Source organism: Mesoplodon bidens (genome assembly GCF_964165515.1).
Source record: "Mesoplodon bidens genome assembly, chromosome: 1".
Lineage (NCBI taxonomy): Eukaryota > Metazoa > Chordata > Mammalia > Artiodactyla > Ziphiidae > Mesoplodon > Mesoplodon bidens.
The window spans coordinates 162,730,238-162,757,202 of record NC_138176.1 but is presented as its reverse complement, the minus strand read 5'-3'; the positions used below and the strand labels follow the sequence as shown (position 1 = coordinate 162,757,202).

The 26,965-nt window shown below is 45.7% G+C and overlaps 1 protein-coding gene across 2 annotated transcripts in view; it reads left to right on the top strand.

The window, feature by feature from the left end:
* The window catches only part of SH2D4B (SH2 domain containing 4B), a 75,946-nt gene that overhangs the window by 18,221 nt on the left and 30,760 nt on the right, over positions 1-26,965 (top strand). For both annotated transcript variants that reach the window (XM_081246813.1, XM_081246812.1), the window contains exons 2-4: positions 2,487-2,646; positions 3,731-3,878; positions 17,540-17,687. In XM_081246813.1, the coding sequence (XP_081102939.1) occupies positions 2,487-2,646; positions 3,731-3,878; positions 17,540-17,687 (456 nt within the window). The remainder of the gene's footprint in view (positions 1-2,486; positions 2,647-3,730; positions 3,879-17,539; positions 17,688-26,965) is intronic.

Genomic DNA, 26,965 nt, shown 5'->3' with positions numbered 1-26,965 from the left:
CCATCTTGGAGTCGTTTATTTCCCACTGAAGGGATGGGAGACAGAATGTGGAAAAGGCACTCAGATTGCAACCAGCCTCAGCCTGAAAGTAGCACAAATCATTTCCCCTGACGCTCCACAGACTAGAATTCAGTCACGTGGCCCCATGGAATTGAAGGGAACCTGAGAGAAGTGGTCATCTGGTGGGCTCAGGGAGTGGAGCTGGGGTGCTGGACATAGCGTGGTCACTGTCACAAACTGTCATTCTGGTTACTCACTTGTTTTGTTCTTCTCTGCATAAATACACTCACCACCTCCTTAAGGGGATGCCCGCAAGTCTCACCCGGTCACTGCATCAACCCAAAGTTCGCAGTCTACATGTGTTCTGCGTTAGGCACTCTAAGGTCCTGATATGACTAAAAAGACATGTCATCCTAACACGGCCCACCTTTAAGACACGATATACAGTGGGGGAGCAGGGTCAGAATATCTGCTATGGAAAAGGGGGGAGTGTGAGCCCCACTCAATCACTAGTCTATAGCATCCTAAAATCCTCCAGGTCAGGCTCTGCGAGGTCCCCCTGCCCTGGCAGTGAAGGGATGGCCTTGAATGGATGCTGTCTGTGCCCTGGGGGCTCCTCTTGTTCATTATTCCCCTTGGCCACATCCAGAGTGAGTGTTGAGGGTCGCACCCTCTCTGGACCAGTATAGCCTTTGAAACCTGCCCCCTGGTCATCGAGGCTGGGTGCCCAATGGTTGTTTAAGTCTTGAACAATCAGAGGCTTTTTTAGTCCAGACTCAGAGACTTAGGAGGCTCCTGATCTGTTTGCTTCCATGTGCCAGGAGCAACAGCTAAGATTCTTCTCTGGACATATTTCGCAAATTGCCTGTTTTTCTTTGCCTCTTTACCCTGATGCCTCTACCTTTCGACTGAAGGTCATCTACGTTAGGCTCCTTGAAAAATATGTGTGAGAGATTGCAGTCTGAGTGTGCTTGTGAGGGGCAGAGACAGTGTTGGGAGAAAATCACATAAGGCTATTGTTCAGGAAATGCCTGTGAGAGAAAAAGGAGCAGGCTGGGAGAGCCGTGGCACTGCAGTGCGGGAGTGACCTTGAGTGAAGGAGAGGGGGAGGCCGGTTGGCTGGAGGTGTTCCAGGCAGCCACTCAGTCCAGGAAAGGTTTGTCAAGGCCTCCGGGGAGTTGCCCATTAGAGGAGTCCCATGTCTCCCAGGAACCAGCCTGCCATACTCAGTCAAAGGCTAGGAGCCTCCTCTGGAAGCATGGCCTTGGGCAAACACAAGGGCATAGGAGCTGGAGTGCACAGTCACTTATGCTCCCTGTTGTGGGATGTCCATGGAGCACATTCTCATGACCATCACAGAGATCTGTGTCCTAGGGCCCTTTATTCACCTTAAAAGTTTTACTGGGCCAGTCATGCAAAACCTTTAAAAATCCCATCTCTTGCAGTTTGGGCCCTAGAAAGAGATGGCTTTTCCAAACCTACCAAGTCCCAGATTTCTATATTCTCTTTATTCCCTTTCATTTCTACTTGCAAAGTGCTCAATTCTTCCTTGAACTTAACATCTTGCCAAACACAGCTCCTAACAACCAACCTGCTACCAAAGTTCTATTTTCCAATATCTTCCCTTAGGGGGGACAGGTTCAGAAGGCAGGAGGGTCTGCCTTTTAAGTGATAGTGTCTGATAACTTTACCAGATGCTTTGCTCCTGCATCACGTGGATCCCCAGCCATTCAGCCTGCTAAACATCACTGGCAAGGCAGTGACACTTAGTTGATATTCCTGTTTCAGCCAGTACCCCACTTTAGATTTCCATTTTAGTCATGGTTATCAATGGAATCTGTTAGAACAGGCAAACTGAAAAATCTCAGTGACTTAATCCAACACAGGTTTATTTCTTGCTCAGGTTACAGGCTGATGTGGGTCAGGGAGACTCAGGGGCCAGCTGCTTCATCTTGCAATGCCACCATCTCCAATTCCTTATTTCCAGCCAATGGACAGGAGAGATAGAGATAGAGATAAAGATAGAGATAGAGATAGATAGAGAGATGGGGGGGAGGGAGGGGGAGAGAGAGAGAGAGAGAGAGAGAGAGAGAGAGAGAGAGAGAGAGGGAGAGAAAGACTCCCGGGCTCCTAACTGCCTTGGCTTGGGAGTGACACAAGTCTTCCTTCAGCGAGTGCTGTCACCTGGTGTCTCCTGTGCTGAAGATTTCAGAGTCTCTGGGCTTCGGACACCAGTTCCAGCTTTGAACACCTGCTCCAGCAGGCTGACTTGGCTGACATATTGCTCCCTAGAGGGAGTGGGAGAGGGAGATGGCCATGGACCTGCACTCAGGTCAATGTCTCTCTGGCACCCTCTTTGCAGATGACCACGTTTTGTAGGGTGGCGTGATGGTTGTGCACCCCTGGCCAGCCCAGGTCATTCCTGACTCAGTACAACTCAGACTTGTTTTTCCTTCCTTCCTTGTTCTTCCTGTGTTGTGAGGCAGCGAGTGACAAGCACATCCAGTGGCTCCTGGGGGCAGATGGCGAAGTCTGGGTCTGGGTCATGGGAGAAGGCCCTGGAGACAAACCCTATGAAGAGATCTCTGAGGAGCTGATTGCAGAGAGGGCACGGCTGCAGGCACAGAGGGAGGCGGAGGAGCTCTGGTGAGAGGTGCCAATGGGTACTGGGGCGGGTCCTGAACACGGAGGCTTGGGGTGGGTTCACATTAAGGGCAATAGGTTATGGGTGGGAGGGAGGGGGCGCCAGGCAGCTGGCTGGCTGTTTGGAGCTCTGCTATGATTAGGGGACCCAAAGCACTAGTCTTACATCAGGTAGACCTTGCGGGTTCAAATCCTGGCTCCACTAATTCGTGGTGAGCTGATCCAGGGCCTCAGTTTTCACATCTGTGGTTTGGGCATCACAACACCTTTTCTATATGGATGTAGTTGGATTTACTGAGATAATGCGTTTGATATCCTTTTGCCTCTTTCCTCACCGAATTGTCCCGAGGACAGCAGAGCAATTTGAATTCACTTTTAAAATCTGTTCGTTCCTCATCATGTTACCTCCATTTCTCACACAAGATGGACAGTTGAGCCCCTACTGATACTGGGGGGTCAGACTTCTTTCATAAACCACATTTGACATATTTTTTGCCAGACTTGGAAATTTGTATGAAGTCGACTCCAACGTTTTTCCCCCAATTTTTAATGACAGTGTTTTAATCATAAAATTGTAATGTGTAAACAACATTGAAAACTGTAAAGAATCAATTAAATAACAACTCAATACCAACCACCTAAGATAACCATGGTGAGCATTTGGGCAATACATGCTTTGTAAGCTGCTTTATTCACACCTTCATAAATTGATTAATATAGATCCACAGTGTTATTTAAGATTATTGTATAGTATCCCATTACGTGAGAAACCCAATTTATTGGTCTTGTTAAGGGACATTTGGGTTTGCCACTTTTTATGTTATAAAAACCCTCTAATGAGCTTTTCCCTACACCTTTGTAAACTTGAGTGAGAAATGGGGTTTCTGAGGCTTTATCTTCTGGCTTCCAGAGCAATTCTGGTGACTTATACTCCCCACCTTTGCTAACATTGAGTTTTGTGAACCTCAGATATTTGCCGTTCTGATAGACCAAGAATGATTGCGCATGGTTTTTATTTGAAGTTCTGTTGGCATGTGGTCCTTCAGTTTCCCATACCTCCTGATACCTGCTGGTGTTCTCTTGGAAGGAGACAGAAGGAGGCAGAGATCACCAAGAAGTTCCGGGATGCTCTGGCCAATGAGAAAGCCCGGATCCTGGTGGAGAAGTGGAAAGTGGAGACGGAGGACCGCAAGGCTGCCAAAGTCCTGGAGGAGCGCATCCATGAGGAATTCAAGGTGGGCCAGTGCCTGGGCATCTGTGTGAGGCCACCTGTTCCAGCCCCCAAGCCCCTGGGGTTGATCTCTGGTTTGGATCAGTCCTTGGCTAATGAGTGCTTTATGAGAACAAAAATCTGGCATGTCTGAGCAGGAAGGAACTTGACACACCATTTGGGCCAATCCACTTCCCCTTGAACAGATGAGGAAATCAGGGTCAGACAGGGGAAGAGACTTGCCAAGGCTGTGTGTACTGGTGGTTGGGGACAGAGCCAGGATCAGAACTCAGCCCTCTACATCCCAACCCAAGGGTCCTGAAACGAGGCCTGGAAAGAGCTGAGTTTGTGGTCAGACCAGCCTGGGATCCAGTTCCAACTCTATTGCTTACTGCTTTGTGACCTTAGGAAGCTTGCTGAACTTCTCTGAGTCTTCACTTTCTTTTCTGTAATATTAGGGTAGTAACAACACCCTACCTGAGATTTTTGGAGGATTCGAGGAGATGAAAAATGTATATTTTTTGCCCACGATTGGAGGTTGTTTGTAACCTTGCATATCTACTCATTCTGAGAGAGTTTGGAGCTGTTAAAGGAGCTTTACTGTCCTCTAGCAAGAAGCTTAGGTTTCCTGAAAAAGAAAAAAAATTTTTCCTGGTTCCTATTTTGAAATTTTTTTTTCTACAGGAATAATACATTTTGGGGGGATAGGAAACTCAGAAAATACTATAAACAAAAAGCAAAAAATGATAATCATGCTGAATCTCAATAATTGTATTATTTTGTGAATTGTATATTAATGACATTTGCTCATTTTTGAATTTTTAAAAACTTTTCCCCCCATAATGATTAGATAATGGGGACATTGACCCCTTAATATCATTTCTATTGCAAATATTTTTTCTCAGTGTTGTTGTTGCTATTTTCTTAATTTTGGTTATAGTGGTTTGGGATGTACAGAAGGTTAAAATTTTTATTAGCCAACTATATGAATCATTTTCTTTATTATTTGTTTTATGCATAGAAAGATCTGTGCCATCACAAGCTTATAAAAATACTAATCTACATTGTTTTATATATCTTCCCTTATTTCATTTCTTTGCACTTAATTTTCCTTCACTCTGGAGTGTGGTATGATGTATGGCTCTCACTATATTTTCTTCCAAATGGCTAGCCCGTTATCCTAACATCATTTACTATGTAAACTATCCTCTCTCCTCTCACTGGATTTGCTGCCTCGATTCTTACTTCTTACTTACTTTTGGATCTTTTCATGGATTTTTCTTCTTTGACTGATTATTCCTGAGCCAGATTTAATTGTTTAATTATATGCAGCTTTAACATAAATGTTACCATCTATTAAAGTCAGAGTCTATCATTACTCTTCATTTCTAAAATGTCCTTGGCTAATCTCATCCATTTTTTCCTGTTAGAGATACTTTTGAAATATTTTCTCACTATCCCCTCCCCCCAACATCAAAAAAGCAACATGGTGGTTTTTATTGGAATTGCATCAATGCTATTGCTGTATTTGTGGAGGATGAACATTTTTATAATATGGACAAGTAAATCTTCTTGTTCAGGAATGTGGTATGTTCTTCCTTTTATTCAAAGCTTCTTTTTTGTCTTTGATATACGTTTTTTTTAAACACCTGTAAATGCACTGGCCACCCAATCCCAAACATTCTCAATGACATATGTACCTGTGGGCTTCTATTTTTTGGACTTTGGTAAAATTTATTGTTTTATTTAGGTGCCCTACATTTCTTTTCTAATTAAACTTTAGGTTTAATATTTTTTATTGCTATTGTGATTGTGCTCATTATTTTTAAACTTATTGCAATTGCTAGTTATATATTTATATTGTTACTGGTCTCCTTAGTTAACTTTCCTATGAGTTGCATTTTTTTCTAGGAGATTCTTTTGAGTGTTTTTTTTTTTTTTTTTTGGCTGCACCATATGGCTTGTGGGATTTTAGTTCCCCGGCCAGGGATTTAACCTGGGCCCTCAGCAGTGAGAGCACGGAGTCCTAACCACTGGACCATCAGGGAATTCCCATCTTTTGAGTTTTTAAGTGAAGCAATATTTACTCTAAAACACTTTATTTAAAAAAAAAATTCAAACTTGAAGAAAAGTGGAAAGAAAAATAAAATGAATACTCATATTATCCACTTAAATTTACCAGTTATTAATATTTTGCCACATTTTCACTCTCTTTCCTTCTCTCTCCATGCACACAGGCGCACACACACACATACAGATACACGTATGCACTTTTTGGTTGCTGTCATTTTGCTGAACAATTTGAGAGAAAGTGGCAGACGTAGTAACTCTAACCCAAGGGTTAGCAAACTATTTTCTGTAAAGGACCAGATAATCAATATTTTGGGCTTTTTGGGTCTGCCTCTGTCACAACTACTCACCCAGACCATCGTAGCACAAAAGCAGCCACAGACAATATGTAAACAAAAGGGTGTGGCTGTGGTCCAGTGAGACTTTTTTTTTTTTTTTGCGGTACGCGGGCCTCTCACTGCTGTGGCCTCTCCCGTTGCGGACCACAGGCTCCGGACGCGCAGGCTCAGCTGCCACGGCGCACGGGCCTAGCCGCTCCGCGGCATGTGGGATCCTCCCGGACCGGGGCACGAACCCGTGTCCCCTGCATCGGCAGATGGACTCTCAACCACTGCGCCACCAGGGAAGCCCTGGTGAGACTTTTAATAATGCATGTCAGCCAGGTTTGGCCTTGGAGCCTCAGTTTGCTGCCTCCTGATCAAACCCTAATCCTTCAGCGAGGATCTTCCATGAAAAAGGACATTTCCTGTCATAGCCACAATAATCATTATCACACTGATTGAAATTAACAATATGATTCCATAATAGTAACTCAAATCTAATCCACAGTGGAGAGGTATTTAGGTTGTATTGTTGGATTTTGCATATGATTATTTAAATCTGCTGGGGAAGAAAAACAATACTTTTTATATGTCTCCAACAGCAAAAGTCACCTGTTCCAATCTCTGGACTCCCTCCTCCCTAGAGGTGAGCTGAGTCCCAGATGCTGGGAGGGTAGCTCAGTGGAGCTGGGGTGTTGGGGCTCAGTTCCCAGCGGAGATTTTCTGGTTGATGTTCTCCTTGAGGACCTCAGTGATCGACGGATATAAATTGTGGGCTGTCTCTGTGTCGGGGTTCATGGAAGGATCATAAAGCTCTGTGGCCAGGCATCAGGTTCACTGAGGGACCCAAATGCAGGCTTTGGTGTTATTTCCAAAGAAGGTTATCATTATTATGTGTTTGTTTGTGTTTTAAAAATTAATTTTCTAAGTGTGGATGTGTTTAATGTGTTTAATATACATAGTAACCCTGATGGATATGTCTGCATTTTGAGGAGCCTCAGAAATGCAGGTATAGCATCTTTGAGGCCCTGGAGGGGCTCATTAAGGAACATCAGACCAGACTCTGGCATTAGACAGTCCATGTTTATGAGCTGGGATATTTTCTGTCAGAGCTGTCTGTAAATGAACTACCCTTGTATTGTGACGAGCTCTTCATCACAGGAAATGGTTATGCGTAGGCTGAAAGTATCTGAAAAGGTTTTGTGGTGGATTAAATATGCCTCTTGGTAAGTTTTTGTCCTCACCTCCCTTTGAGAAGTAGGGTCTGCTTCCTGTACTCTGAGTCTCCGCCAGCCTTGTGGCGAGCTTTGGTCTGTAGGATGCAGTGGAAGTGACTCTGTGTAACTTCTGAGGACGGGCTGTAAGATTTGTAGTTTCTGCCTTTGCCCCTCTGGCAATGCTCACTTTTGGAAGCTGCCTCATGAGAAGCCTTCCTTGCCCTAGACTCCCAAGTTGCAAGGACACCCAGGCTAGAGCCAAACAGAGGCTATGTGGAGGAACACCAAGGCACCAGGCACGTGAGTGAAGCCTTCGTGGTTCTTCCAGTCAATGAGCTCAACCAAGTGGTTGGCCTTGGCTGACACAATGTAGGGCCGAAGGGCCACCCAGCCAAGCCCCGCCCGAATTAATAGTCCACAGAATCACAAGCACACATAACGGTTGTGTTTTAAGCCACTAAATTTGCTGAAAGCTTGTTGTTACTTAGCAATAGATAACTGCAACAGCTTTGCCAAAGGGATTTATGCATCGGGCTAGAAATTGGTTTAGATAATTTTTATGTGTCTTTCAACACCAAGATTCTACCATAATGTGAGTCTTGCATGCAGCAATGCAGCGATAACATTCATCTAATTTAATACTTTTTTTTCACCCTGAGAACCTAAGTGCAGGTTGTTTGGGGGAGGGTGGTGGTGGTAGTAATAAACTCCCTGCTCTCAAAAAGCTTACAGGGTGCCAGGGGAGAGACAGCTCTATGAGCAGCCCTCAGCCCCAACCACGCCCAGGGGACCATAGAGGGTGAAGGTCCCTCCAGGAGTCTTGCACGAGCAAAGACAGGAAATGTAAAGGAGGTCTGTGGAACGATGAATGGTCTGCTGGGGGCAGAGAAAAAAGCACACGATGGGTGGAGCCAGATGTAAACCTGGAAAGGTAGGCTGTGGAGTCCTTGGATGCTACACTAAGGAGGTGGACAGTTTTCTGTGGGCAAAGCAGACCTGTGAGGATACAGAGGGCCATGGCTGGATCAAGTTTTACGAGGATGACTGGTGGGGATGGTGTGATTCCAGTGATGAAAGTTTGCAGGGAGAGAGAGGCCAGTTAGGAGATCTTTGCAGTGGTCAAAGTGGGAAATAAGGGTAGAAGGGGAGATAGAGATAGAGATAGAAGGGGATGGACAGGGAGAAACGGTGGTCGTGAAATCAACAAGGCTTGGCATCAATTAGATGTCAGGATGAGGGAAAGCAGAGAGCAACGTGTCTGAGCCCCAGGCTGAGGGATGGGTAGAGGGCACCACCCTCTAACCGTGGGGACCTGGGAAGGAGGCGCAGACTTGGAGGAGAGAATGTGCTTGGAATGGCTGTGCTGAGGGGTTTTTTTGTTGTTGTTTGTTTTGTTTTTGTTTTTTACCACCCAGAAGGGGGAGAGGGGTGGAGGCTAGAGGAGAGGAGAGAACCTGGATGGGAAGCCTGGTGGTGGAGGGAGGTTGGCTGGGCTCACTTTGGGCAGCCTGTGTTGAGGATGTAGGCGCGTTCTGCGAATTCTCCTGGTCATAGGAAATTCCTTTTAGAAAATGGGGGGAAAAATCCCAGAACCTTGTGTAGGGTTAAAGAGGGAACTTCCAAACAGGAGATACAGACAGCTAAAAACATGTTTTTAAAAACCATTCTGTTGTGGCTGGCACCATTTGAATGAGATTTACATAGAAGTTCTTTTTTTTTTTTTAGAAAAAAGGAGATCATGAGTCCAGATAACATTTGCATTTTTTCCCCTGCTTTCTTAACCCATAGGACTGATTTAGGATGCTTCTCCCTCTGCTTCCGACCACAGGACATGGGCTAAGGATCCTGCTCTCTCCCTCTCCCTCAGGGCCTGTGAACTCCTTTCCCCACCTCCAGGTCTCCTGCCCCCTCCCGCCTCCTCCCAGTTTCTCTGATGAGGAAGACACCCTACAGCTAAGTTGTCCTTTCATTTTTCTCTGTTTTCTATTCAAGGCCACTCCCTTTTTGTTTTTTCTCCTTTAAGTCTGGAGTTCATTTTGGCCACCTCATGACATCCTCCACAACTAGAGAAACTATCGCTGCCTTATTCCCAATCAGGTTTTAACTGGTGGGAAAACCTTCCACTTTCCATTTTCTCTTGAAAATTGTAGGCTTTATCTGAGTTTCTCTTGGACAAGGCTGACATCGACAAGGCAGCGTGGTGTGTGGTCTACCCTTTCCCCATCACAGATCATCACAAACCCTCCCTTCATCAATTCGTTAATTCACTCACTCTTTCGGTCAGTGTTATGGAGCACCCAGTATCTGCTAGGCCCTGTGCTGGGAACTGGCGATGGAGGAATAAACGACACAGGCCTGGCCCTGTCCTTTGGGAGTACATCATCCCACAAGGCACAATGGTATCATTGGGGCCAGGCTAAAAAAAAAACAACGACTAGACCTTCCAGAAAAAGCATCTGTCTCCGTGACATTTTCCATTGGGGTGAGATGGGCCAGGCCTCTGTGTGCTCCTGCGGTGTGCTGTTACTGATGGGTTATCAGGAGAAGGGGGATTGAATAAGCTGGACAGCTCAGAGGGCTTTGGGCTTGCCAGAAAAAAGCAATTGACTCCTAAGGTGGAAGGCGAGTGTTTTTGCCTATCTGCCTCTTGGCTGCATTGGCCTTTGGCTGCTAAGCCTAAGAAAGATGGCCTTTTCTTCAGTCATCACAGATGGGCCAGATGACTCTGAAAGTAGCAACAGTGAAAGTTTTCAGGCAATTTTAGCTGTGAAGGTTGAGCATTTTAGCAAAACCAGGGCGATAATAATGTAGTACTCTTTATTTGTAATTGAAAGCATTTTCTTGTGTCAACTCATCCCTGTGAAGAGCTTGCCTTTGTCACAGTAAGTTACCAGTTGTTTTCCTTTGAGATGGAGGTTGATGCAGGTTTCTGGATCTTAGATGTTGTCTCAATCTCAGGAGGAAGGGGTTGAGTGAACAGTGGCACTGCCATCTGTCTATCTGTCTATTTATTTATTTATTGGTAGTAATTTTTTCCCATCTTTACTGAGGTGTAATTGACAAATCAAAATTGTATGTGTTTAAAGTGTACAATGTGATGTTTTGATATACATGTACATTGTGAAATGATTACCCAATCAAGCTAATTAACATATCCATCACTTCACCTAGTTACTTTTTGTGTGTGTGTGATGAAAACACTTAAGATTTACCCTGAGAAAATTTCAAATATACAATACAGTGTTAATTTATAGTCCTCATGCTGTACATTAGATGTCCAGAATTCATTCATGCTGCATAACTGAAACTTTGTGCCTTTTCATCAAACACAGCTTAAGTATCTATAGACAGAAGAATAGATAAAAGAAGTAGTATATATGTATATACGGTGGAATATTATTCAGTCTTAATAAAGAAGGAAATACTGCCAGTTGTGACAACACAGATGAACTTGGAGAACATTATGCTAAGTGAAATAAGCTAGACACAGAAAGCCAGATTTGCATGATCTCACTTAAATGTGGAGACTAACAAAGTCGAACTTGTAGAAGCAGAGAGTAGAATGGAGGTTGCCGGGTTGGGGTCAGGGGAGTGGGCACTGCCATTGACCTTGCTGCTTCATGTCGCCACAGCTGATTGGAGTAGGAACACTGCATTTAATTTGAGGTGGTTGGTCAAATGCTATTTAGCTATGGTACGCCAGTCATGACCCTTCAGTGTCCTTGTTATGGGCTAAATTGTGTCCGCTTAAAATACATATGTTGAGGTCCCAACCTCCAGTATCTTAGAATGTAACTATATTTGGAGCTGAGGTCTTTAAAGAGGAAATTAAGTTAAAATGAGGTCTTTAGGGTGGGCCCTAATTCCCTATGATTGGTATCCTTAAAAGAAAAGGAAATTTGGACACAGACATGTATGAACACAGAGGAAAGACCATGTGAACACACAGGGAGAAGATGGCCATCTATAAGTACTTTGTTATGGCAGCCGGGTAAGCTAGTGCACCCCTTATCCTTACAAGGGAGTAGGACTAGGGGGTTGAAGCCCCTCTGGCTTTGACATGCCTTGACTGCCTGGATTTCCCCTGAGATCCACTCCTGTCTGGAAGACTCCTGGGGGCAGATGATGGATCTATAGTCCCCGGTGGAAGCTGTCTTGGTCGGTGCCCTGTGTATTGCGTATTGCGTGATGTGGTGACCACAGTCAGATCAGGGATTCCTGGGGGAGGAATAGAAACCCACTGTATAAACTGTGAAGTGCTGTGCCAGTGTGATGCTTCATTTTTGTGCTTCCGAGACGCTAGTGACTGATGAAGGTGAAATACAGCTTTGGGGTAAGATTCAACTTCTGCTTTGGAGTCAGACAGACCTTGGTTCCACTTTTGCATCAGTCATTAACTCTCTGTTCTAGTATTTCCCATCTTAAAACCAGCCAACCAACACACCCTCCCTCCCCATTTCTATCTTAACCCCACCTTCCCCTCCGGCTGCCACTTCCTGTCTCTGCTCCTTTTTTACAGGAAATGTCTTGAAAGGGTTGTCTGCGGTCACTCCCCTGCCTCCGCCACGCTGCCTGGATGGCTGCCCATCGCACCACTAGGGCTGCTGTTGACAAGATCTCCCATCACGCCCTGAGACCACGTCCTGCTGTCCCTTGTTGCTTCTCTGTCCTTATCTTTTGTGATGTCTCAGCGGCCTGAGCTCAGCTTACAACTCCCTTTTTACTTGAAATGCTTTCCTCTCTTGGCTTCCCCCACGGACGTCGCCCCTTCTGGTTTTTTATCTTACCCCTTGGTCTGCCTTCTCAGTCTCCTTTTCTGGCTCCAGCTCTTTCTCCCAACTTTTAAATGGCTTAGCGCCCCAAGACACCCTGGCTATTTTCTCTTGATCTACCTTCTTTCTCGCATTGATAACATCAAGTCCATGGCTGAGAAACATCACCCCCGAGCAGAGGACCTCTCAGTCAACACCTGCAGCCTGCACTCACCCTCAAGTCCTGGGGTCACGTGTCCCATGGCCCACGGCAGGCCTCTTGGATGTCAGATGGTGTCTCAAACTCATTAAAGATAGAATTTTGTTTGTTTTTCTTCCAGCCACAGTGGATAATTCTCTACTCAAACATGCCAAACCTGTTTCCAGTGCTGGGGCTACTGCACCTGTGGTTCCCTTGCTCTGGAAATTTCTTCTCCCTGAGACTCACTCATCAGCCTTCTTATTAGTTAGGTCTCAGATCAGTCCCTTTTGAGAGGACTTCTGGTCACGCAGCCTACATTAGCCTCCCAGACTCTATCACTTACCCTGTTTTAATTCTCTGCACACTTTATTATTTCTGATATATTTTTTATTTTACTTGATGAGTGTTTTTCCATCATTGGAAGGCAAGCTCCGAGAGAGTGGTGCCGTGTCTGCCTTGTTCATGGCTACATCCCCAGTGCCTGGAGCAGGCCGAGCCTCCTGGATGCTCAGTAAGGATTTGGTGAATGACTAGATGAAGCTGCTCAACTTCTTTAGCCCTTAATTCCTGACTCCTAGAGAGTGGGTCAATAGGAAGTTGGAATTTTATCTATGTTTTAGAATTAAAAAAAAATGATCATTGAATTGGAGAAAAGTCCTCAATCTGTGCCGTTTCAGAAGCAACAAAATCCTTGCCTTTTTTTTTTTTTAAATGAGGGACTCAAAACCCACAGTTACTGTCTTCTTTTTTTTTTTTATCCATTAAAATATCGATGGACTGAAAAAGTTATGAGCCACAAAAACAGAGAAAATGAGAGGAGGGAAGAACAGATGAGAAAATGTCCACAGAAGTTTGGTTTCTGGAAGACAGAGGGAGAGCAGTGCGGGGGTCAGCGGGGCTCCTGCAGGAAGAGAGCTGGTGGCACTGAGCCGACTCAGTCCAGAGTCCCCACAGGCTCGGGACTTGGGGGCAGCAGATACATGAAGGATGGCGCTGAGAATGTGAGATTGGTGGCAAGTTTCTATGTGGAGTGGCTGGACCCTCAGGTCCCTGCTTTCATCTGTTTCTTCCAGGCTACTTCATCCCTTCCTCTAACCAGGAGGAGATGGGGAGTTGCAAGGGCAAGGTTGGGGCTCAGTGTATCAGGCTGAGTGGAGACAGCAGATGGGGGGCAAGTGGGAAACAGGGGGAGCAAGCAAAGGCCTGAACTCTGAACAGTGGGACCTGCAGCCAGGGTTGCCTGTAGGGTGTACAGGCCTGGCAACTTTTTTTTTTTGGCGGCGTTTTTGTCTATAGCAAATAAACAATTTGAACTACATAAAATCAGTCTATTAGCTCTATTCTGGTGGCCCAATCTCATGTGATCCTATGATAAAAATATTGTGTTGGCCAGTAGGATTCATCTGCTTTCTGGGCCACCCTTCTGGAACCAGGGCCTGGCCACTGGGCCCCAGGATGACTCCATAAATATGAATCTTGGAGCCCCTTGGGGGCACTTGGTTAACCCCTTGTGTGCAGGAGAGGGTCAGAGAGCACCTTGAAGGGGAGAAGGAGGCACTAGGACTCATGTGGGACCTGGTCTGGGCTTGGGGCATCTTACCTGGACAACACTGCTGCCCCTGCCAGTCCTGGGGGTACTATTTCTGGCCAGTCTTGGGGGAACTTGCAAGGGAAATTTGCAAAAAGACACCTCAAAGCATCGGTTTCCCATGAAGTGTGGGGCTTAGGTTAGGGGTCCTGCTTGCTTGAGTCTAAGGGCTGTTCTACGTGCAGCCTGCATCCTACCACAGACTCCTGGGATGCTGGTGGTCTCATACCACCCAGGTAGGACAGAGAAGACACTGAATAATCTCAGAGGAAGGACCTCCAGATACTTACATTTGAGGGTCCTCAATGAAATGGCTGATCCTTTTTTTTTTGGTGCGGTACGTGGGCCTCTCGCTGCTATGGTCTCTCCCGTTGTGGAGCACAGGCTCCGGATGCGCAGGCTCAGTGGTCATGGCTCACGGGCCCAGCCGCTCCGCAGCATGTGGGATCTTCCCGGCCCGGGGCATGAACCCGTGTCCCCTGCATCGGCAGGCGGACTCTCAACCACTGCGCCATCAGTGAAGCCCAAATGGCTGGCCCTTCATCCAGTCTTCCTAGAGTTAAGCCCATCTCTCAAGGAAACCCTGACTACACACTCTGAGTCTCTGTTTCAGATACATACTTAACTTTCTCTCTTGAATGTGAGCAGTCAGGGAACATCAGACATCAGAGGAAAGCCTCCAACACAAATGACAGGCGCCAAATAAAACAAACTTAAAAGAAAACAAAAAAGCAAAGAAGAGAGGAAACAGATCTAAATCAGAATATGGGGGAGAAAAATCTCTAAAATCCTCAGAGATGAGCTATTGCATTCATGACACAATTTCAGGGTGTAACGAAGCAAAAAGAAACAACCAAAGAATAAGAAAGAGGGCTTGGGAATTACAAATGTGCTAGCTGACATAAAAAATTCAGTAGAAGGCTTGGGGGATAAAGTCAGTGAAATCAGCCAGGAAGTAGAACAAAAAGACAAGAGACGGAAAATAAAAGAGAAATGATAAGGCACTTATAGGGTCAAATCAGGCAGTCCATCAGTTGACACATAGGAGTTCTAGAAAGAAAGAGGCAAAATGAGAGGAGAAGAAATTATCACAAAAATTCTAGGCAGAGATGTATTAGACTAGAAGAACCTGAAACTCCAATCGAAAGCATCCTGAGAGCCTAACACAATCAATGAAAGAAAATCCACATCAAGGCACATCTATTAAAAAGGTTCAGGGACTTCCCTGGTGGTGCAGTGGTTAAGAATCCGCCTGCCATTGCAGGGGACATGGGTTCGATCCCTGGTGCTGGAAGATCCCACATGCTGCGGAGCAACTAAGCCCATGCACCACAACTACTGAGCCTGCGCTCCAGAGCCCGCGAGCCACAACTACTGAAGCCTGCATGCCCTAGAGCCCATGTGCCAAAACTACTGAGCCCATGCGCCAAAACTACTGAGCCCATGCGCTGCAACTACTGAAGCTGCGCGCCTAGAGCCTGTGCTCTGCCACAAGAGAAGCCACTGTAATGAGAAGCCCGCACACCACAATGAAGAGTAGCCCTCATTTGCCACAGCTAGAGAAAGCCCGTGCACAGCAACGAAGACCCAATGCAGCCAAAAAAAAAAAAAAAAAAAAAAAGGTTCAGAATTCAGTGATAAAGAGAAAAATTAGTGCCTTATGCAGAAGAATGAGAATCCAAGTGCTGGATGCTGGAAGACAAGATAGTAAAGTCTTCCAACTTCTGCAGGAAAAATTTTTTTTTTTTTTGGTGGTACATGGGCCTCTCACTGTTGTGGCCTCTCCCGCTGTGGAGCACAGGCTCCTGACGTGCAGGCTCAGTGGCCGTGGCTCACGGGCCCAGCCGCTCTGCAGCACGTGGGATCCTCCCAGACGGGGGCATGAACCAGTGTCCCCCGCATCGGCAGGTGGACTTTCAACCACTGCGCCACCAGGGAAGCCCCGGAAAATTATTTTTAATCAGATTCTATGCTTAGCTAGAAGTTACATGCGAAGGTAGCATATAGATATTTTCAGACAAGACTCTATATAGACGTATAGATTATATATAGATCTATCTATAGATATATATAGGTAAATAAATACATATATATATATATATAAATATAGATATTTTCAGACAAGTGTCTCTGTGCATCCTTTTCTGAGAGGTATTGTGAGCTATGTTGCTGCAAAATGAGGACGTGGACAAGAAAGAAAACATGGAACAAAGAAACAGGGGCTTCAGCTCACGGGAGGCTGAGAGGCAAGTCCTGAGAGGACAGGCAGACAGGAGACCTAGATGGCAGCCAGCTGAGATGGGGAAGGAGAGATGCATCTGGGGGGCGGGCATCCCTTGGAAAAGATCACTGCTGTATTGTCTGTTATAAAAAAAAACACTTGGTTAAACACAGAGAAAGATTTACTGCAGATCTTAGAGAAGTTTGGCAAAAATTCAACACTCTACTTCAAGATAAAGCAACTAGTAACTCAGGAAAGAAAATTATTCGAAAGAAAAATCATCACACTGCCATGTTTTACTGAATTTCAGATGTCATTAATTGTAAAATCTATGATTATTTTAAGAAGAAAGAAAAAAACTGTTGGCTATGAAAAAGGCAAGTAGTAAGTTGTAAGACATACATATTTTAGAGATATTAGAAAGTTAAAAAATGTAATTCTTAGAATTGGTGGAAATAGCACCCTATTTGGCGTTACAGTGAACTATATTTAGTTCTGCACCCATGTTTGATTTAACCACAAATTGTGATGTAAATCTATTGTGAGGGTAAGGAGAGGAAAAGTATGGGTACGTACCTGTGTGGGAAATATAAATGCTAAATACTCATGTACCAAAAAAGAAAGGTAGTAGTTAATGTCTAGAATTGATAAATCAAGAATTAGCAGCATTATTCAGACATGGATGTAACCACATGAAGGAAAGCTAAAATAATTGAGGATGGTGACCTCTGGGCAGTAGATGAGGGTGGGGTAGGTTGGGGTGAAGTGGATTGGAGAATTGATGTTTTTTTTACAACAAGCCTTTTGGCATATAATGCATGATTGACATGTGTGTGCATGTTGCTTTGATTAAACAAAGGTAGAGGAAAATACACACATGGCCTTTTTGGAGCTTGAAAGCAGGACAATAATTGGAGATTTGGGGCCCCCCCAAACCTGCTCTCTCTCTGAAATATCTTCTCTGAAAATAAGGTTAAGATATAATCATATCCTGCTTAACTGGCCTCCAGGAAGACCAGGAGCCCCTCCCCATGCCTACCCTCCCCTCTTCCCCAACAATGGAAGTGTGACCAAGGGTGGCCCAAAGTCCTCTTACTATTGCAGAAAGCTTTAGTGTCTTCAAATCGTTCACATGTTTCAGGCCATTTGATCCTTACCATGGCTCAAAAATTAGGTGTAAGTATCACCGTTTCATGTGCATAGAGACAGAGCCTGGAGGGGCACCACTGGCCCACCTCTTCCCGTGACAGCTCGGCCCTTCCCTGCCCGTGCCCTGTTACCATCACCTAACGTCACCCTGTCCCCGTGGTATCTTAGAGGAAAGAGGAAGAGGAGAGGAAGCGAGGAGAAGAGCAGATTCGCCTCCAGGAAGAGCAGAGGGCGAAGGAACTCTACTGGACCCTGAAGCAGGCCCAGCTGCAGAGCCTCCCCAGTGAGAAGGAGGAACGCGAGTGGGAAGAACAGCGTGAGTAGAGCTTGTCTCTTGGGGACTGGGAGGCCGGCCTGCCTTCTTCAGCCACTCTCCTCCCACCTGTCTATTTGCTCAGTCATCATTCCAGTTCACTCAATCAGCCCAGAGCCTTTGCCTGGGGTCAACCATGTGTGTGGTCCTGCTAAGGGCCCAGGGGGTAAGGGCTCCATCCTCAAGGAACTTACTTGCCTGTTGGGGAGGTTTCTTATACTAAAGAATAAAACCCTACATTTACTGAGTTACCAATAATTTTCTGACTCTGTGCTAAGCCCTGGGGATCCAGAGATGAGGGATCACGGTCCTTATCTTGGGGGAACTCACTGGCCAGACAGGAGACAGACACACAGGATAAGGGCTTTGAGGGAAAATGCACACGTTCTGTTGGAGCACATGGTGGCTATCCTGGTGGCGTTTCAGTTGAGTTATGAAGTGAGGCTTGATGGTGGCATAGGGATAACAGACAAAGAAGCTGGAGAGGGCCCTTGGGAAGGAGCACCCAGAATATGACAAAGGAATGTGGTGTGCTTAGGAAGTTAGAGATGTATGGGGTGACTCTTAAACTTGGAGAGTGTCAGGGGTGGTAAGAAGTTAGGTGGGAAAGAAAGGGTGGAACCAGGTTTGAAGGGTGGCGTTTTAATATGTTCTTGAGATTTGCTTTAATCGGGTATGGTTAGACATTCAGACATGGAAATGACTGTCTTGCAGGAAGAAGTTTTTCCTCACAGATTCCTAGACATGGAGAGCATGGCATGCCAGGCAGGGCCACATGGGGAAGCATGAGGGTGAGTCAGGAGACAGAGGGAGCAAGGGGAAAAAGTGGGCAAGAGCCTTCACTGTGGTTTCTTTGGAAAAGGTAAGGTAGGGCAGGGTAAACAGGCTTAGGATTGGCTAGTATGAATAATTTCAGCAGGCTCTGGGGTCCAGGGGCTGTCTCTAGTTCTCTGATACCTGGCCCTGGGGTGGTTATGGCAGATGGATAGATTGTGGGGTGTAAGAACTAGATAAAAGAGGTGGTTGGAATGTGGGCTTTGCATTGGTTAGTTTGCATTTGAAAGGCACACTTGCACGTGAGTCCTTTACTAGCGTTAGGAATTCACTAGCTCTTGGACGGGCAGTCTCTGAAGGATGGCAAGGCCCCAGATGTCAAAACTTTGAAAAATACGGAAAATAAAAAGGCACGATTAATATAGGTGTACACTGGCAGCTTCTAAAGGTGAGTGACATGCTTCAGGCTGGGTTTGGGAGTGAAAGGAACTAGGGCCACAGCAGGGAGAGCAGGGATGTGAGGTGCCTTCTGCTGGCCAGCGTTCTGGTCCTCAGCAGAGGTCCTTCTTTTTTTTTTTTTTTTGTGGTACGCGGGCCTCTCGCTGTTGTGGCCTCTCCTGCTGCGGAGCACAGGCTCCGGACGCGCAGGCCCAGCGGCCATGGCTCACGGGCCCAGCCGCTCCGCGGCATGTGAGATCCTCCCAGACCGGGGCACGAACCCGTGTCCCCTGCATCGGCAGGTGGACTCCCAACCACCGTGCCACCAGGGAAGCCCCCTCAGCACTTCTTAGTCATCTGCCAGATTCATTAAACAGACTTAAAAAAATTGAGATGTAATTCACATACCATAAAATACATCCTTTTAAAGTGCTCAATTCAGTGGTTTCTAGTATACTCACAAAGTTGTGCAACCATCACCACTATCTAATTCTAGAATATTTTCATCACCAGAGAAAGAAACTCTGCCCACTGGCAGTTACTTCCCTGCCCCCCGCCCCCACCCCCCCGGAAACCATTAATCTAATTTCTGTCCCTATGGATTTGCCTGTTATGGACATTTCATATAAATAGAATCATACATTATGTGACCTTTTGTGTCTGACTTCTTTCATTTAGCATGTTTTCAAGGTCCATCCACATTGTAGCATGGATCAGTCATTCATTCTTTTTTATGACTGCATAAAATTCTAATGTGTGCATATACCACATTTCTGTTTATCCATTTATCAGTTTGATGGACATTTGGGTTGTTTCCACTTTTTGGCTATTATAGATGATGTTGCTCTGAGTACTTGTGTATGTTTTTGTGTCAACATATATTTTCATTTCTCTTGGATATATATCCAGGAGTGGAATTTCTGGGTCGTAGGATAACTCTATGTTTAACGTTTTGAGAAACTGCCATACTGTTTTCCAAAGTGACTCTACCATTTTACATTTCTACAAGCAATGTGTGAGTGTTCCAATTTCTTCATATCCTTGTCAGCACTTGTTTTTCGTGGTGTTTTGCTTTACAGCCATCCTAATGGGTATGAAGTGCCACCTCATCGTGATTTTGATTTGCATCTACCTAACGACTGCCAAAAAAATACTGAGGATCATAAGAAACTATTATGAACAATTATATTCCAACAAATTAGCTAATCTAGAAGAAATGAATAACTTTCTAGAAACATACAACCTACCAAGACCGAATCATGAAGAAATAGAAAATCTGAACCGTCCAGTTACTAATAAGAATATTGAATCATAAAGTTATATATGGATATTCAACCTCACAGGGGTCGGTGCCACTGACCCCGCATTATTCATACATTATTCAACTGTATTTCTTTTGGCATTATTTGGTAAGCTTTTTTGTAAAGTCTCTTTGCTTCTACTGAGAGTTGTGAGGAAAACTGGAAGGAAAAATTAATATCAGTCCCCAAACAGAAGATACCATGCCTGTTCAAAAGCAGGTTTTTCTATAGAGCAGGAACCAGGAGATAACTGTGGGTGGCAGCCTTGGTGTAGAGGTGTCCTGTCTTCATGAATAAAATCACTTGCCAGGTTTACATGCTGTTTTGCTCCCTGTTTTGGTATGAACTCATGGCAAACTGTAGTGTTTGGGAGGTCAGGGGCCTGCCGATCTCTCAAAGGATGACCGTGATGTCTACTATTAGAAAGGTCAAGCAACATTTTGATTTTGATCTTGAATGTCCAGTCTCACGGGTTGGATTTTGGCCAATTGAAATTAGGCATATACGGTCTTGGTTTTTGCATAGGAATTATTGTAATGCTTATAAATGAAAATGAAATCATTCAACCATCTTAAGTCAAACAAAAAAACTAATAATAAAAGAAACATACTGGCTTTGGATAAAGACAAAAAAAGAATATTGAATCAGTCATAAAAAATCTGCCAACAAAGAAAAGTCCAGGAGCAGATGGCTTCACTGATGAATTTACTGAACATTTAAAAAAGAATTAATACAAGTCTTTCTCAAAATATTCCAAAAAATTGAAGAGGAGGGAACACTTCCAAACTCATTTTAGGAGGCCAGCATCATCTCATACCAAAGCCAGATAGAGACAATACAAGCAAAGAAAATTACAAGCCAGTACCCTTGATAAACATAGATGCAAGAATCCTGTAATATTTTGCTACAAAATATTGGTACATTTGGAAAGGCCCCATGGAGGAAATGACATGTGGTTTGGGAAAAATGGGGTGATAAATAAGGCGGGCAAGGGCCTCGCAGCCGAGGGAACAGTACTGAGCAAAAGCAAGGTCATAATGTGCATAGAACACGGCACATGCTTTGATGTGGTTGCAGCCTGGGGTTCATGGTGGGTAATGATGGAAATGAGGCTAGAAAGATAAGATGGGCAAGAGCTAACGAAGAATTCATTTGTTTAAACTTGGAATGGATGAAAAAAGAAGGCAGGACAAAATTTATACTGAAAAAAATAGTGAACGATCACAGAGTGAAGTCACACGAGGCTACTGTGGTCTGGGGAAGGAGCACTGGGCTGGGAGCCCTGTCCTAGCTCTGCCACTTCCAGGTGTGTGACGCAGAGCAAGATCTCGCACGGAGAGCAGAGGGTGAAATGAGAGGGAGGAAGCACGGGTGCTCTCTAAGTTGTGAAGGGCTGTCACTCACGAAGTGTCCCTCTTTTTTGTAGCTACACAATGAGATGGAAAGTTATGGGCTGGGCTGGTGTTTCATTGGTGCTGGAGGACGGAAATCATTTGGCCCCAGTGCTGCCTGATTGCTAATTAATATACTGTGTGGCAACCGAAAATGGAAAAACCTACCCTGAACAGAGAGAAGATGTGATCATTCAGGCCCATGATTTTGGTTCCTCATTTTACGCTTTCTTAAAGAATGATGAGCTAAACTCTGGAGGCTGTCATTCAAATCCAGCAAAGCCATTCTGCACTCAATTAACTTAATATGAAAGATATAGTGGGCCATTAATCTACTGGGAGCAGCAGTTTTCGATAAAACACCTAAATTAAATTCTCCACGTTAGAAAAAAAGGGAATTGTTCCCTTTAATATCACTTGAATACAGAGTTAGTTATTCAGTTCAAACAGCAGAGCAGGCTCTGGCTCCTGAGAAGCTCTGAATATATCAGGCAGAAATTCACTTAATAATTTCTCAACTGTGAATTTGGAAGAGTGTGAGTTAGGTAACCTTTAGTCATCCAGAGATTTAGAGATGAGCCGGCCTGACTTGGTTCACGGTATCATTTACAAAAATTGGAGCTGTGTGACTGCTCACTCCTCCCCTCCCTCTTTTTTTTTTTTTTTTTTTTTTTTGCGGTACGCGGGCCTCTCGCTACTGTGGCCTCTCCTGTGGCGGAGCACAGGCTCCGGACGCGCAGGCTCAGCGGCCATGGCTCACGGGCGCAGCCGCTCCGCGGCGTGTGGGATCTTCCCGGACCGGGGCACGAATCCGTGTCCCCTGCATCGGCAGGCAGACTCTCAACCACTGCGCCACCAGGGAAGCCCTCCTCCCCTCCTTCTTTGAGCTGTGTGATCCCGGTTGTGGGCCCCCTCACCCATAACTGGCACTCTAGTGTCGCACGCCTTGTGGGGTTTCGGTCAGAGCTGAGAAAATACGTGCTCGGGCCCAGTAGGGAGTCCAGTTATGCTGGTTCTGTTCTCTTCGCTCATAAAAGGGCATGTGCTCTGGAGTCTGGGTTTAAAGTCAGTGATTCTAAAATGCCGTGCGCTTGACACAGGCAGAGCTTGAAGGGGCCTGTGGAGATGGGGTGTGGGTCTGCCGACGGGGTGGGCAGAGAAGAGTTTTGGGCTTGAAGGAAAGCTGAAGGATAGCATGGAAGGATTTTTTCTCTCTCTGCTGATGGGATGGGAAATTGTGTAGTTGCTCCTTGGACGTAAGTTTGAACTGATCCCCAAACTCCAGGTGCCATATACTTTTGGCTTTACAGCTCAGAATGATGCCAGCGTGAGTCCCCACATGCCTGATTCATGTCCTGCTTAGGGTTCTCTCCCCTCTTGAATTACTCAGGAATCCCTGGGCACTTTATATTGTCCCCAAAGTGAAGTCTTTCTGAGCTTCACGCTGGCATGGGGAGCACTCTGGTCTTAAGGAACCCCTGAAGTTCCTCCTGCTGGCCACAGGGGGTCACTGTTGGCAGCAATCAGGATTGCAAGCAGAACAAGGATGGTTGGCAGGTGACCTCGGAAGCCTCGGGGTCCAGGTAGAGACAGCCCCTTACTTTGGCCTTGTTTAGCTGTTGGTGAGCCTCACTGGGTTTCCCCGAGGCTCATCAGAGCTCACTGTCTTGGCACCAAACCCGTCCTCTCCCCAGGTGACGGCTGCTCCAGCAGGTTGAGTCACCAGAGGCCTGTATGAATATCCTTCAGCATCCGGACCACCTGTTTCCCTTCTCCCAGTGGTCAGGAAACGTACCCTTCTCACGAAGTTTCATTTTTACCATTTCCCTGACAAGAGCTCCTGATTCCACCCAGCCCCCATTCTTACACCACTTCCCCACCTTCACCCTTTTGTGCCTTAATGGGGCTGGACCCATCCTAAAGGTGGAATTCCAGTCCCCTTATCTCACAGTCAACATGATTATAACAACAACAATAGATAATATTTAATGAACCTCCTCCGTTTGCCCAGAACTGTCCAAGCCCCATCTATGTACAATCTCATTGATGTCTCAAAGTAACCCTACAAGGCCCTCATTTTACAGATGAGGAAATAAAGTGTAGGTATAGTAATTCAAGTTGTCCAAGGTTCCCACGAAGCAGAAAATGGAGAAGAATTTAAACACATCTACACACATACACAATTTAAATCTTTATTGGTGCCTTTTCCTGTGTATAGGATTATTCACTAATTTTCTGAGACATTATGCTATTCACCCAAGGGGTTACTACAAATTGATATTGCTTTGAAGCATTTGGTTTCTTGGCAGGCTGTAACTGCCTCATCTGAATTCTATTCAGCACTGAGTCTTTTCTGTCTGGGCAGAGGTAGGGAGAACCATGGGCAAGTGCTCTAGAGACAGGTCTCATGAAGAGCAACAGTTAATGATCTTCCAGAACCTTGTGGCCCCTGGACCTTCCCCCCTGAATCCCATAGGCACCTCTCACTCCACACATGCAAAACTCCATCCTCCTCTTCCCCCACCTGCCTCATCACCTGACTGTCAGAGGCAGAAACTTGGCTGTCATTCTGGTCTCTCTTTTTTGCTCACTACCAATCCCCAAACCACCAAGTTGTAAAGATTTGACCTCCTCAATATTCTTTGAATTTACTCCCTTCCTTCCCATTGTCCTGACATTAACCCCATTTTTCTTTGCCTAGGTTTCTTGTTTCCAAGCCTCTATTCTTGTTCCTGTCAGATTCATTTCCAACACCATAGCCAAGTCAGTCTTTGAAAAGTGCAAACGGGCATCCTGCTCTCCTGCTTAAAGCCTTTCAGTGGCGTCAATCACCCTTTGGTAAAGCACTAAAAGTCATTAGCCGGTATTTATTGGTCTCCTAAATGGCCTTTTCTGTTTCTGCATCTTCACCTCTTGTCCCCTCCCCACAGGAGCTTCCCCCCAGCCATTCTAGGAGGGATGCTCCAACTCCCTCTTGCCTCTGGGCCTCTGCCCCTGAGCTTCCTCTGCCTAGAATAGCCTCTCCTTGGCCTCTCTTTGTTGAATCCTGTGTGTCCACCAGGCTTCAGCTTAGATATCCTTCTCCAGAGGATTTCTCTGCCTGGATGAGGTGCCTCTCCGGGGCCCCGCGGCACCCTGTGCACACCCCACACAGCTCCATTCACCATTTGCTGGCGTGTTTCCTCTCCCAGGCAGTAAGCTCTCCAAGGACGTGGACGGTGTCTTGCTGGTTGCTCTATCCACATCCCCTAGCAGGAGCCAGGCAGACAGCTGATATGGTGACCTTGTGAAAATTAGAAAAAGGCGCTGATTCTATAAGACGCTACACTGCCATCTACCAGGAAATTGTTACATCTGTACATATCAATGATGGTCATGGGCGACTGCGCCCCCTGGAGTTGTGCAATGCACAGCTCGGGCCTGCACAGCACGGAGCTGGCACAGGGAGGCACTATACACACGTGCTGAATAAATGTGTTTTTAGTGCCCGAATGTGTTATTTAAAGTGTTAAAAACCCTGCCTCTTGCAATGACTAGCCTGGCCATATTTCTGGAGCTATGTAACTGCTCCCAGAGATGCTGCCAAGAGGAAACCCAACTCCTGCTGTTTCTCTTCAGCATTGGAGAACTGAGCAGAAGCCTAGGGCACAGGCAAGGACGTGATTCCAGGGCAGCCTGGCAGTTCTGGCAGCCCTTGGACGAAGTGGGGGATGGTCTCTATTTTCCATGGAGGGAAAACTAAGACCCAGAGAGATGAAAACTTGTCCTGGGCTAGATAGAGAGTTAGGAGCAAAGTCAAGCAGAATGCTCAGCTGTCTCCCCACCCCCGAGCCTGGGACAGCTTAAACTCCCAGCTCTGGCATGGGTGTGGCTGGACTCCCCAGACTGTGGGACTTGGTTTCTTTTGAGCAGGAGGGCTGCAGGCCAGGCAGTCCTGGAGGGTGGTGTCTTAGCTCTGGGAGGTGGTCCCATGCTAGGCAGATGTGGGTGCATCCTTGTGCTAGGAGAGCAGAGATGAAAGGGATCTTTCCCCCTGATCTGTAGGTGAGAGAACGGAGGGATGGCAGCAGGGACACAGCTGGGGACATTTCTAGCTAACGGTGACACCCTGCTGTGCTCTGGCCTCTTCATTCTCAGCCTGGTGCTCCCCAAGCCAGAATGTCCTTTTGTTTTTTTCATTTTAATTGTGGTAGAGGACTTCCCTGGTGGTCCAGTGGTTAAGATTCCGTGCTCCCAATGCAGGGGAGCAGGTTTGATCCCTGGTCAGGGAACTAAGATCCCACAAAAAGGTAAAAAAACCCAAATAAATTGTGGTAAAATATACAACTTAAAATTGGCCATTTTAACCACATTAAGTTGTGTAGTTCAGTGGCATTTAGTACATTCATAGTGTTGTGTTACCATTACCACCACCACCCACCTCCAACGTTGGTTATCTTCCCACACTGAAACTTTGTCCCCATTAAACTATAACTCATTTCACCCTTCCTGTAGCCCCTGGCAGCCGCCACTTTCTACTCTGTGAATTTAACTACTCTAAGTGCAATAAGTGGAGTGTAAGTGAAATCATACAATGTTTGTCCTTTTGTGGCTGGCTTATTCACTTAGCATAATGTCTTTAAGATTCATCCATGTTGTAGCATGTGTCAGAATTTCCTCCCATTTTGAAGGCTGGATACTGTTACTTGTATGTGTATACTATATTTTCTTTATTTATCCATCAATGGACATTTGGGTTATTTCCACCTTTTGGCTATTGTTAATCATGCTGTTATGAACATGGCTGTACAAATATTTGTTTGAATTCCTGCTTTCAATTCTTTTGGGTATATATCCAGAATTGGCATTGCTGGATCGTATGGTAATTGTATGTTTAATTTTTTATGGAACTGCTGTACTATTTTCCACAGCAGCTGCACCATTTCACATTCCCACCAACAATGCATAAGGGTTCCAATTTCTCCATGTCCTTGCCAATACTTGCTATTTTCATCCTTTTTTTTAAATTTAAAAATTAAAAAAAAATAGCTATCCAAATAGGTGTGAAGAGGAATCTTATTGTGGTTGGTCCATTTTTTCAGTCTCTAAATTCAGCTTTTCTTCTGGTCCTCAGTGTTTTCATGCTGCTCAGCTGTCTTTATGTATTTCTGAGAGATGAGATGGAGAAAGGAGACCCTGGAACCTACCTTAGAAGTGGGAATGGCCATGGCCCCCCTTTGTTCGGCGTGCAGTGCAGGCCCTGGGAACTTGGGCCGTGGGAGGAAGCCGGTGACTCGGTTGGGGCCCTCATCTCTGCAGTGCGTCCTCTGGGGACAAGGACTGTCCGATACTTGCTGCTTCAGGGCACAAGATGCTTATGGTTGTTTTCAGTGGGATA